This window comes from Melopsittacus undulatus, chromosome 3, assembly GCF_012275295.1.
Source record: "Melopsittacus undulatus isolate bMelUnd1 chromosome 3, bMelUnd1.mat.Z, whole genome shotgun sequence".
NCBI classification, from domain to species: Eukaryota; Metazoa; Chordata; class Aves; order Psittaciformes; family Psittaculidae; genus Melopsittacus; species Melopsittacus undulatus.
This window is the reverse complement of record NC_047529.1, coordinates 20,488,135-20,502,523: the sequence shown is the minus strand read 5'-3', so window position 1 is coordinate 20,502,523 and position 14,389 is coordinate 20,488,135. Positions and strand designations below refer to the sequence as shown.

At 35.8% G+C, this 14,389-nt stretch overlaps 1 protein-coding gene across 5 annotated transcripts in view; it reads right to left on the bottom strand.

Moving 5' to 3' along the window:
- The window catches only part of ATAD2B (ATPase family AAA domain containing 2B), a 78,323-nt gene that overhangs the window by 17,337 nt on the left and 46,597 nt on the right, over positions 1–14,389 (bottom strand). For all 5 annotated transcript variants that reach the window (XM_034060417.1, XM_034060419.1, XM_034060418.1 and 2 more), the window contains exons 22-24: positions 12,323–12,482; positions 8,645–8,767; positions 3,832–3,969 (exon numbers count right to left, since the gene is read on the bottom strand). In XM_034060417.1, the coding sequence (XP_033916308.1) occupies positions 3,832–3,969; positions 8,645–8,767; positions 12,323–12,482 (421 nt within the window). The remainder of the gene's footprint in view (positions 1–3,831; positions 3,970–8,644; positions 8,768–12,322; positions 12,483–14,389) is intronic.

Sequence of the window (14,389 nt, the reverse complement as noted above, 5' to 3'; positions counted from 1 at the left end):
AGATGAAAATCAAAAACTGAAAATAAAACAGCTTTTGTGAAAGAATATAAACAAAATACTTTTTATTTCTATTTTTTCTAAACATTCCTGCCAAAACAAAACCCCCTTTCCATTATAAAGCAGCAACAGCTTCACGATAGCAAAGACAGCCATTCAGAAAAAAAAATAAAAAGAAAAAAAACCCACCACAAAAAAAACAGAGGTGCACAAAATATTATTTAGAAACTAGACTGTCTGCAGTTTTTTTTATATCCCTGCTTGATCTCCCTAGAGTTCTACAGAGACCACTAATCACTTCAGCTATTGAGAAATTTTTGCAGTGTGTTTACTTCATATTTCAAAAAATGACTTTTATGACTTTTATATAATACTTCACATAACAGAAAATATTTTAATTTTTTTATTTGCTCCAAATGCCATTTTCACAGCTATCATGTTCATACACAGCATAAAAGACATCTTCTCCATGAAGAAGACATAAAATCTGCAGTCTATCACTACAATATATTAATGTTAAATACTGCAAAAAAAAGATAAGAATGTAAAACCAGATCTTCCCCATACAGTTTATTTATGTGTAACATTAAAGGAAGCAACTGTAAGACAGCAAAATAATATGCAACATACCCCATCTACTGGCAAAACAGAGCAGCAGAACAAGCTCTATTATCCAGCATCCCAATAAAGAGATGCTAATGTTTTATGTGCCAACGTGTATCTGAACCAATTACAATGATTAATTTACCAGACACACCAAACTGCACAATGCTGGTAGCTTCCTTTTCCACATACATACACACCTTCTTATCAGTGCCCAGTGATAAGAAGTAATGGGTCAGACCAAAACACAAGACATTCAATTCAAAATTAAGAAATATTCTTGTGAGAGTGGCCAAGCACTAATGGAGGTTTCCCAGTCATGTCACGGGGCCTCCTTTCCTGGAGATATTCAAAACACAACTGGAGACAGCCTTGTGCAACCAGCTCTGAGCAGGGAGTTAGACTAGATGAGCTCCAGAGGTTCCAGCCACAGTAATTTTGTGATTCTATGATCAAACAACTACTTACATCAGCCTTCTGACCCATGTCCCATTCTAAGCTCTCACCATTTTCACTTTTCTCAAAATACACAGTCAGTATAAAAATATTTTAAAGTATCCATTGCAGAACTCTCCCAAATGGATTTTCAGCAACTTCTAGTAATGCAATACTTTTAAAACTCATCTATACTGTGACACACAACCCATCACAGTTGTATCTTCAACCAGGGAAACGGAAGATTGCAGATTAAACCTAAACTCAGGAATGTATATCACCATGCTTTCAAACAGAACAACTATTTTGTGCGACATTTCTGATAGTTCACTGGCTCCAATCAAATAAAAAAAATATATATAAAATACATTTGAAAATTTAATCACAAAACAATAGGTAACTAAAGGTTTATACAAAATACATAACCTCAGAAAACAAACCAACACCTGATAAACAATCTCTTATTCTCTATTGTACCAGCCATGAACAATAAAAGGGGCTTTAAATTGAACAAGGCTGCTGCACTGTTTGTAGTCCACTCTATTTTCAGGGAAGATGCGTGACATTAATTTCCTTTAGGGTTCTCAAGTGTGTCATCTGAACTGACCTTTTTGCAGCTATTTTCCAAAATACTGTAAACAAAGCTCCTCCCCCCCAAAAAAAATTATCAGGAAAACAATGGTGTGATTGGTGATTTTTTTCCTTAGATTTATCTATGTAAAAAAAATAATTCAAGTTTAAATAGCAGAAAAAATTGAAGATTTTTCAGAATTACTAATTGCAAAGTACAGGTTTTATCCTGTGTAATTAAAATACATGAATCATTGTCTTTGTTACTCTGCTCATGTAATACATTTTAGTCTTTAAAAAAAACAAACTTAGTTCTTGACCAAAAAAAAACCTGCCACTCTACCTCTAAAATCACCTTTGTTCAGAAATCCATTCTCTAAACCCGTTTCTTCCATTTACACAATTGCAATCCACCATATAATTTGCTGCTATTTGAGCTCTCTACAATCTGCTCAGTTCTGTTCCTGCATTACTCTAGCACCCTTCTTCCCCCTTTTAAGACTCTCTTCCTAATTTCTAGTCTCTACTGAACTTACTACATCAATCTTTAAGTGTGCCCATGTACCACCTCAATCTCTTCTGCAGACTTCTGATTGCTTATCAATTCCTGGTTTTCTCTCTTGATTACCAGATCCATCACATCGCTCCTGGACTAGTTGCTTTTCCCAGACTCAGCCTTAAAAGGCAGATTTTCATTTGATCATAGTCCCAAACACCACTAAGGCTCAAATTTACTTTCCTTCTAAACCTAAATCACCAGAATAGTAGCAGAAACAGTGCCTTAATACTACCTTTTTTGTTGTTGTTGTTTACACACAGAAATGCTGGCAATTTCCTTCAGCTGATGTCTCTAGTCTTCAAACAATCGCCACTACCTCCGTAATGTAAGGTGGAGAAGGGAGCAGAGGTACCAGAGCTTCTTTTCATACAAGTCACCAGTAACAGCTGCTATTTCTCTTCCCAGGAGATGTCTGGCTTGGAGGTCTATAAACCCTACCGTCTGCTGCACAGCACGCACAGGCAGGAAAGTGCTCTGTAGATCAGAGTGAGTATCTCCATCTCGGATTTCATAGGAAACTAAACAAAAAAACTGAGACTCCCTTCCCTCCTCTCCGTTTTTGCACAAGCTGCCAAATGAGTAAAGAACAGCTTGGATCCACATCATCAATTTACTCTATAACAATTTATTCAAGCCATAATTCTGTACAATTGACTTTAATTCCTTTAACGGAAGAAATTACAGCTTCAGGAAATAAAGCCATACACCTCTAATTAATTAAAGAATTTGACATCAACACTATCATTCATATATAAACAATGTTCATCTCTGGACACTTTTCACCACGCCCAGAAAATCCTTTCTCATCAAGGAAAAGTACCATGAAAGAAAGCACAAAGACCAATGAAAATGTGTCAGCTTCAATCTACCAGTTTGCCTATTAAGCAATTGATAATGCTATTAATAATATATTAATGATGGATTCCACCTCTTCAGCTGGAAAGCCATGCACAACTATCTGTATCTCTCATATGCAATTTCTATTATAGTCTTTATTTTGTTTATGACAAAATATGAGTTATGTATTTACCTGTTCTAATTAACTTACCTCTTGAAAATAATTAACAGTTCCTCTGCTTACCTCTGCTTACACCACAATCATTCTTCACAATTCTAGACATTTTCATCACTTCATTGGACTTATCCAGTACGCTACAGCCAGACTAACCAGTAATGGATTCTTACATTGAAAACCAAGTGCCATAAAGGAAAACAGTTCAATTTGTAATTTCTTTACTAACTTTTAGCATGATATTGTATGTACTGAAGATAGGAAGTAACTACAGTGTATGGGAGACTATTAAGCAGCATGTGGGTATGTACCTGTGCATACACATACAGCTTAAGCAAATCTTCAGCAGATAAAAGAGATCTCATTAGATTAAAGATGTCTTATACTGAAAACTGTCTTCTCCAAAGAAAAAAGTTATACTCATATTACATGAGAAAAAAAATCATTATAACAAAAACAGAAATCCTGTTTCCTTACAATTTCTTGTGCAGAAATTTCATGTAGTCAGAAAAATAAATATTTCCTAAAGTTCCACATGTTTCATGCCTCAAATTACTTCTGGAAATAATCAGTAAACAGTAGCAAAGACACATTTCTGATGTTCGCCATTGAAAGTACCTCTAAACTTTGCACAATTATCACCCAAGGTACTTACATGCACATTTATTCGCAGAGTTGGGCCACACAGCCATTGTGGGTTTTTGTTTGTTCCGAAATGCCTCTTCAGCTCTAGCTTCTGTCTTCCGTACAGTGGATCCATGAGGATTTATTTGTTCTGCTGTTACCGATAAGCCTGCATACAGAAGATAACCATACCTATTTAAATAAACCAAGCTGCATAAAATGATTGAATTTTAAAAGAAACTTGGGATACCATGCTGCAATGAGAACACATCAGTTAATATTTAGCTGGACAATCAAAGATATTTGTTTTCTACTGACAAAATAACTTACTGGTTGCATGGCCTTAAAACTGTCAACTCTGAAGGATTAGAAAAATATCTCACACTTGGGTCCCCAAAGGTTGTACTCTGTATTTCCTCTACAAAGCAAATTCTTATTGGCAGTTTAAATATTTTCCTGATTTTAAACAGGTGATTTAAAATAAGTGGCAATTCATAATGGCATTGTATGCCACGTCAAAAAGAGCATCTGAATAAAAACCTTGTGTTGTCACCATGATCTACGTTATGTACAGTGTATCCATTTCAGATTCAGTATGAGCCTCTAGGTTGAGAAAATGCAATTCTGCTTTTAAGAAAAAGTCTGGTTTGCTGTCTGCAATCTAAGTTCATCTCATAGCTTCTACTATTTCACAGGGGTTTTTAATTAAATTCTAAAAATGCAAACTTTCATATTGGTTAAGCACATTTTAAAGACATAAATGAATCTCTGAGGTTTCATATTTGTGAAATAGAATTTCATATCCATCCACTAAAAGAGTCTTCAAAATGTCACACCCTGTCTCCAATACTAACCAGAATCAAGCGCTTGAGAGCTGACAAGAAGCTCTAAAAATGATGGATGTAGAAATTAAAAGATTCACTCAGGAACTCTCACCTAGCAGTTATTAGTTACAGTATAAGTTTCTAGGTACCATTACAAATATTTTAAACTGTGTATCAGAAGTCATTTCACTACTCAACACATCCACCACTTATCTACCTTGTCATCTGCTGGTTTCAACAAGAAGCTGCAAATTCCAATCAACTAGTATACATCATTCTTAATTTGGCAACTTAGAATTTGCTATCATTAAATTCATCATCTTTCTATAACAGCACCTCATTTCAGTAACACGAGAAGAAATTCTAGTTTAACTTCTATATTCTAATTTTATTATGAAGTTTATCATTTTGTTGCACTGCAGTACTTCGACACTGGTCACCAGTCCTGGTACCAAGCAAAAATGGCATTTCTGTCAAAAAATTAGAGAAGTTGTGGGGAAAAAAAAGCAATGTAGAAAATACCTTCAATTTCAAAACTATGTAAGATTGCTAAATAACTTGCCAAGAGAATTGTGAAGAAAAACTGACATGGAGCTTTTTAGCCTTAACCTTCTTCCTTCAGTATCCCGGAAATAAATTAAGAGCTAATACATGGCACAATTCAGAAAACTGATGGCTTTTCAATTGGGCAAAGATTAAAAAGCCTACAGTATATGTCACTTGCCTTCCAAACTCCTCTGTGATTCCAGACAGAAACACTTGATAACATTTCCAGAGAACGTATGAGAATCAGCTTGCTCAATTCCATCCAAAACTCATCTTGAATGTTGAATTTTTTCCAAATACAGCCAAGAAAATGTTGGCCAATATCTAACCAAGCACAGGGTACATTCTTTTTGTCAGAAGACAGATTTCCTTTTTGATGGCCACAGCCACCCACTCTGACTCAATCTGTGACTGCAACCCTACCTTGACCTCTTCCAAGCAAGCATTAATACAAGTTTTACAGTCAGTTCAAAAAATGCTAGTAGATCCGCATGATAAAGCTGCACTTCTTTTTCATAGTCCCACAGTTCACATTATCACACTTTTTGTCACTACACTGTTGTTTAGCAAACTATGAAATTTAACTCTGCTAAGTCCTGAATCCTTTACCAAGCTGATTCCACACACATACAGATGTGGAGAAATGTGGACACTGAATGTTTTTGTTTTTTCCCCATTGGACTGCATACATGCTAGTATGGCACTTTTAAAGGAACATGAGAAGAGAAGCTCAAGGTATTCTGAGCTGAAAAAAAGCCTGGTGTGCATCATACAATGAAGCACACTCATTGTGGCTTCAGTCTAAATATTAACTTAAGGCCTTGCTTCAGGGTTCAATTCTCCACTACTTTGTCTCATACACTGGTCAGGCAACAATTCAACTGCCCAATTCAACGTGATTTCATCGGGTAGCTCTACTCAGGCAAACAGCCTGGTATGAGCTACCACTCTTGCATTTAGGTGAGCAGTGGCACCAAGCTTTTGGACAGTAAAGGGCAGCTTACATTTACACAGTTTTCTCAAGTATTTCCTCATTGAAACGTCCACTATTTCAAAATATACTCTTACTATGAAGCAGAGGGGAAGAAGAAGGATCTGGGGATCACTTCTATACCTGACCATCTGGTAATCAATACAAGGAAGAAACCAGAAATCCCTTAATAACCTTGTGGACATCCAATCAAAAGAAGAAAATATAAGTTATGCCTTTGTTGCCCCTTGTCCAAAATGTTCTGAAACAAGGTATGTGTCAAAGTCTAGACCAGCAGATACACTGTGATTTTGCTGATCTGCCAGCTTGCTAAGCATATTCTGTAGAGCAAAATGGGAGTAACAGCAGCACTGATCAGTATTCACATGCCTTCTATCCATTACAATGTCCAAGACTCATGCCAGAAGTGCCATCTTCTTGATGTTCTACACCACAATCTTTGACAAAACACCTGATCCAGGGATAGGACAATCTCTTACAGCATGAGGTTTTTTCAGGCCTCAAGAGCTTGATGCATTTTTCTTCATTCATAAGCAGTTAATTGAATAAAGCTTCTTACAGGTGTTCCAAATCTTTTGTCCTTGCTAACCCAGTAAGCGATCCTAGCCTTCCACATTCTGCAGCTGGACCAATTACAGAGCTCATCTGCTCCTGAAACCACCACATTGTGGGGTCCAGAAGCATGAGTATCTTTGAAATGTGATTTGCAGGTATGTGTGACACTATTACAGTTTCCACACTGCTGCACAGAAAGCACTTTGAAACCCAGCCATTTCTGTACGTGAGCTGTTGTCAGTCACATTGATGCTGTTAGTCACCTACCTACATCTGAATGTCCACTAACCAGCATCTAATACCAACAGTAACTTCTTTATTATGATTCAACAAGTTGATTGAATGAAACCATCAGCTTTAATTATGACTTCTGAAAACCCACCTTTTTTTCAACAGGGTCTGCAGGTTTTGCTACCAGAACATATATTGCTTGGTCACTGCCACAGAAAAGCAGGGCAGCGTTCCAGCTAGCTCTTGCGAGACTTGCAAGGAGGGGCTATAAGCTATATAGTCACTCTGTGTAACGAAGAGCTCTTACAAACGGTTACTTTAACCTCGGAAGAAATAACCTTTAACAATCATGGGGGACTCATAATGGATAATTAACTGAGCATAGCTCACAGCGTGACACTGAGGCCAGAATTGTGAATATTCTTATAGTCATAATAGAAAAGTACAGAGGAGAAATGAAGGCATTATATTAGTTCTATTTTACAACCACAGTGAATTACAATTGGTTCATTTATCCACAATTCAAGACACACAATTCAAGCCTGTACAGAATTAGACAAAAAAAAAAAAGTGTGACTGAATGGGAAAATAAAAGGAACTGTATCCGTTTTAACCTGAAGAAGAGAAAGCCTACAGATACTTGACAGTTCAAAGAAATTTATTAATAAAAGGTCTTCAGTCTACCGACAGAAGCATTTCATGAACCAGCAGCGGTAAGTTAAGACCAGCCAAATTCAACTTAGAAATCAAATAATGCAATTTTTTTACCAAAGCAGGAGGCAAAGCAGGAAACAGCCTGCCAAGATAAAGCTGGAATTACTGAAATCAGTAATCCCTAAATCAGCATGAAATTTTGTTTGAATGTTATACAGTTCAGTGATTTTCAACCTTTTTCAACTTTCAAAACTGTAAAAATTTTCCATGGATGTATAGAATCCTTTATGTAAACACAGCCCTGTTCCCATACTGGGAATATGTTTGGGCTTTGGATTACCTTTCCCAGTCACTTTAGAAGCTGTCCACAGACTTGGAGTTGTATCAACTATGAATTGAAAATAACTGCACCAATTCAAACAAACCAGAAGTTAGCGATATCCTTCACTGTAGGGGGCTGTATTTTCTGACTCTGGGCTATTACACTGCCAGCCTGATGCTCCCGTCAATGTGATGTAACAGCTGTTTCTTAATCAGAAAAAGAGGAAGGTCAACAGATTATCACCAAAACTACACATATGCACATGCCAGGGTGAACTGAAAATTCACTGGTTTAAATGCTTTCTCTCCCTTATCATAATTGTTATTACACTACATTACATGGAATTTGCAGAATACAGCTCTGGTTTCACCACACCTTCAGTTAGTACAGCAATCCCAACATTTATCTGTTCACCATGTTCTATGATACTGTTTGTGCCAGCAGGCAATACATCCTTTTTTGTAAAGAAAGATGGGGCTTTGTCAGACCAGCTCACACACTTGGAAAAAGTTTTGAGCTCAGTTATCCTTTAACATGCACTGCCCGAGTATGTGACATGTATTCAGTATAGATTCAGTATTTAGTATATACTCAGTCATATATATTCATATATATACATATATGACATGTATTCAGTACTTTGCCTTAACTAATTTTTATATGGACATCTGTGAATTCCATCCCATGTATGTTATGTTATGATAAATGAAGCTAAACATACCTCTTTTTCTTCTCGCTTCTTTGATTTCTTCACACATCTTATTAAATTCTGGATCCAGTTCAGCAGCAATGATAGCATGAGCAGTGTCCTTCAAAGTACATGCTCTATGTCTAATTATTTTATCTAGAGAACAGGACAGCACACTTGTTAGTTTTATCACAATCACATAAATTCTTTACCATTTTCATGTTCTGTACTGCATATTACAACACTGATACAGAGAGAAGTACTTGGGAAATACTACAAATGTATAAAAATGTACAAAAATGTAAACAGATTAATACCCAAGCATGCTGCAGAATCACAACCCAGCTATTTAAGAGATACATGAGTTTTCAGAAGCGCTGTTACTTTAATCAAGAGTGGCAAACAGCGAATGATGAATACGCCTAAATCAACTTGCAATCTTTAGAAACTTGCTAGAATCAGCAGATGTGGCCAGTTCCCACAGGCAGATCTACACAGTGTAATGCAGTACCATGCAGAGTCCCAAAAGTAACAGAGAGACTTGTCCAAGACTGAATTTACCCACTGGGGTCTCCAAACATTCGTACAATTATACTGCAAAATCATTCTGGATATCTCCATCTGCAAGGTAGACCTGGCTTGCTCACATTCCTCCCCTGTTGTTTTTTTGAAACCTGAAATTATTGCTTGTTATTTAACAACTACTAGAAAATTCAAAAATGTGCTAAACCAGATTACTTTACTGCTAATATTGAATAGCTATTTCTCATTTTAATCCATTGAGAAAACCTGGCAAGAAATAAGCCTCAGGTTTGCTACATTTTCATGTCTATCTGGGGAACAGGACAAAAAAATGTTGCCCACACTGGAAGCCCAAACATGACTCATAAAAAAACGTGTTCTCAAAGACCAATTCCCATACCTTTGAAACACACAAAAGAAATTATTCCAACACTTGAAATTTGAAAATAATGGTAACTTATTAAGTAAGCCCATGTGTGGAGAAAATTGACATCTAGAATGCTGCTTTTCAATGAAAGCTACAGCACTCATTGTTTGCCATTAGTACAAACATATTTAATTTGTCAATTCATCCATACTGAATTACTTTTTCCAGCTGACAGAGGTACTTCAACAGCAAACATCAACATTAATGTCTACAACATATTATGCAATTAGCAGATTTAATCTGTTTTAATAATCACTAAAGACAACAATTAAGAATATCAGTGAACATTTACCAAACAAGGTTTATAATTCTAGAAGCAGCAAATTTTACAGCTGGAAAAACTGCTAAGTGAAAAAGAACATCCAGTATCCCACTCCAATGAGCCTTACATATGTTTTCTGGGGAAATCTATCACCACTTAAATCAAGTGGAAACTAGAATTTTTTAACCACATATTTGTGAAGCATTATGGTTTATGACCACAAAAGGAAATTATAATGCATTTTTTGCAGATGTAATTTTGCAGTGTTAGACTTTAAAAAGCTGGTCAGATAATAAAGTTTAAGATGCCCTTGCAAAAGACAGAAAGAAAGAAAAAAATAAAAAGAAAAAAAGAAATCAAATCAGGAGTATTTGATTGAACTACAGCTTTCTTCTAATTGTGTGATGAGCAAGACTTTTCCACAGACCGTGCTTCAAAGAGGCAAATGCTATTACGTCTAACACACAATGGTTATATTTCCATGCCTTTAAGAATATTTCCTGGTCAAACAACAGAAGGAAAGAAAAAAAAGCCAAACAAAAAAAACACCCTACCTTATTATATAACCTATCTGAAATTTTATAGCAAAATACCAGGAGAAAAACCTCAAAGAAGCAAGTTTTCAATATCTGTACTGTATATAAAACCAGCTAGTCTGGTAGTCCAATTGCTTTTCCAACTTAATGACAGAACAGAAGTAGATACAGTATGATTCTTCTGTAAATTCAAGCATGAAGCAGAGGCAAGCATGTAAGTCCAGATTTAAAGAAAGTGAACATTTATAGGTTAATATTCAGTTAATGCATCTGAACACATACATTGCTTACTCTGAATAGACATGATGTGCTGCTTCAGCAGTATATTCACAAAAATCTTGCATGCCAGATGAGCAATACATTATCAGTTGGTGACAATAGAGGACAGAACTATCTTTCATTACCTACTCAATGATGGGAAAACTTAACCTAGAAATAGCCAGATCAATTTCTCCCAGCTCAGTAGCAACAGCAAGGAAAACCAAAATATCCCTACATGAAAACGGCCACTAATGTTCCCCAAGCTGTCTTTCTTATTTTGTTTCTGCCACACTGAACCTGAGGCTTGTGTTGTTTATTGATCCTGAGCAGACCTGACCTTGGAACTGTAGTCACATAATACCTGCCCTAAAACTTTAAAAAAACCTCTTCAGACTGTATTTCCTAGAATTAAACAACCAAGCTCACAGATCCAAATGGCCTAGAAATCAGAACAAAGGGTATATATTGATGCCAATTTTCCCCAAAGCCCATCACTTAGTCACAAACGTACATCAGTCACATGCAGGAAGTACATCAGTCACATGCAGGAAGTACGTCTCATCTTCATCTAAACAGACACTCTTCAGACACCCAGAATCCCAAGTGTCAATCAAAGGCTTTGATTAGTTCATATCAATTACACATCAGAAGTCTTCAGAAGTGTTATAAAGATTACAGAAAACCTTCTGCTGTATATAATCAATGCTCTTTTTTAATTTTAAAACAAATGCATTATAAATTGAAGAAATAAAGTTTATCTTTTACAGTGATAAGCTAGCACTGGGTTCAAAAGGCAATGTGTAACTGTTTGACCTGACTATTCTGTATTTAGTTCACAAATGCCTCAGAAAATCAAAAATTTGAGAATCAACAAAAATACAGAAAATCAGGCTTTAACCTGGTAAAATTACTGCACAAGATTTTAATTAAAAATAATTAGCACATTGGAGTACATCTGTAGATGGACTCAAATTTCCAACTATCACCTATATTAAATACAATTACATTAAAAGGGTACTTTGTTGTTGTTTTATTAATGACTCTTGAAGCTGCCAACTGAAAGCTTTCTTTTGGCAATGTACACTATAAGGCGCCCCTAGCATAGAGAACATAAGATGTTCTTTCCTTAGTTTTGAGCATTAACAGCTTTTACACGCATTTCAATCCACAAATTCCATTTTAATTGAAAGTGTCCCACCACACTTTGTCAAGACAATACCTTCTAATCTCTCCTAATCAGCTGCAACTGACTTTCTTGCCTGATGATTTATCCTGGTTTATTTCTATCCCCAAATACATAGTTCTTAATTTCCGTGTGAGGATTTCATGTTCTAAGCCAATATGGAAATAAAGCAGGCCACTGCCAGATTGCATGCAGGATCCTCTACAGAGTTCTTCCAAATCACGTTGGGGTTTTGTTGCATATACAAAATCTATTCACTGAAAAGGAGCTGTAAATTTTAAAATTAACTACAAAACCTTATTTATTAGAAAACAACTCTGAATGCTGTAGTTCTCCTCCTCTTATAATATTCCCCAGTACCCCACATGCCTCAGAATACTAAAAGCACAGAGCCTTAGCACTTGCTTATCCTAACTGTCACACAGCATGCAGTTTATTTAAATACTTGAATACTAATCAACCACATGATTAAACACCACGCTTTCGGATTTGGGTAGGCCAAAATGAAGTAGATCCTTACCTCCAGGATCTTTATCTGGATTGTACTCCAATGCATTGCTGCAGATCAGGTCAATATCTGTTAGGAAATCCTTCGCTGTTAAGTAGTTGTGTTTATCAATTTTGGTTATTACTGTTGATAGGTCCATTGGCTCTTTGATAACTTCAAGGTAATCTGAAACCTATAAACAGACAGCATGCAGAAATGACACAGAACCATATGCATTACATTTGAACATTGCCAATTTCATATCTTTATGCTCATATATTCATTCCACATGCTTAGCTCTAACGTATTAACCAAACATTTTAATTTCTGAACAAGCATGTTAAAAACAGAGGTTTAATCAGACCAAAAACATGAGACTTGCAAAGCTGTGTAGCTCACCAACATATCTTTCAAAATTAACTTCATGGTATTTTTGAGACAACACATTTTAACATACATGTATTTTTAATTTTATTTAGACTGATCTTTTTTTGAATTATTTTTTTAGCATTATAACACTGTCTTGGCAATCAGCTTAACTCAAAACCTTGGGATGGACTAAGGAAGTTCACATTGCAGGTAAAGTTCCCATTAAACTGAACAGTCAAATTATCAGCTTCTAAATATCTTCTATTAAACAGTTCCCTCAACCACTCGTTCAACAAATAAAGTCAGGTTTTCTCGACTGAAGCTGTTAGACTGATGGTACAGAAGAACAGTCTAAAGAGAAAGCCTTGTACCATTGCTCACAGCTTACTATGAGCTTAGCTCATAACTAGAGATTCAGCAACCACCTGGGTACACTAAAAAGTATTTAAGGTAATTAATGACACCATCAGGGTTTCAAGCTTGATAGTCAAATGCACCAGCACAGCTGCTGTTAACAAAATTCACAAAAAAAAAATCTATGGATTTGTTATTTACTTCAAGGAAAAAAACCTATGCTTGAAAGTTTCAGTGTGATGAAGTTTACAATCAATTAAAAATACTGGCAGCCTCAGAAACAGTACTGCATTTTTCTTTTGAAATTACCCATGTATGATGGTGGCTACCAAATACTGAAGAGTTAAATACATATTCAGATCAAGCTGTAACAGCTCCATAAGTTTGGGTGGTTTTTTAAAATAATATATCTGTAGACATTCATAAAAAAAATTATAACATAAACTAACATTGAGCAACCTGGTCTAGTGGAAGGTGTGCAAGGGAGTTGAAACTAGATGATCTTTCAGGTACTTGCCAACCCAAACCATTCTATCATTCTATGATTTTATGATTAATGCATTACTTTTGCATTACTTTTATTAGTCTATAACCTAATGCCTTAAATATAGACACTGACATTTTTGGTGGAAAGTTAAAATTGAAAAAATTCTCTTTTGTCTCCCTCTACGGAAACATGATGATAAAGGTTTCAGTGATTGGAAAGCTAAACCACAGACTTCCTTTTCTTGTTAGCACATCAGAAAGGATCTTCACTGGAAACTGTAAACATTCCTGTTGAATTAGTCAGGAAAATCCTTGACTTATCGCATAGCAGCATTCTCTGCAACACAGGTAGGATTGAAACAAGCTTCGATTTTCAAAGAAAGTCAAGCAGACAGCCTGGTGTAGGAAAGGATAATCCTGTGCTTAAATGCACCAAGTGGGACAAAAACGATTACCTTAAATTTCTAGTGCTTTGATAAACTAGCAAGGGTTTTGGCAAGTCTTTAAATAACAAATTCACATTTTGATTCTCTCCATCTACAAAACAAGCATGGTAATTTGTTTCCTTATTCACCTAAGTTTAGACCACAAGTTCTTAGGGGAAAGAAACTGTCTTTAATGCAAGTATGAAGAGTTTCCTACAATAATGGACCTCTCAAGCAGATTCATAATAAGAATCAGTTACTGCTCAGACCATGCTCACACACCGAAGAGCTTTTGTCAATCTATTAAAAACAGTTAGCTATTAGCCACTATGGAAACCTCAAATATAAACCCATAAAAGATGCCTGTTCATCCTGCATGAAATTTACACTGCAAATCTACTTTTTACAATGGTGTACTTTCAATATCCCATATTCATATCTTAGTATCTTTCAAGAGATGCTTCTC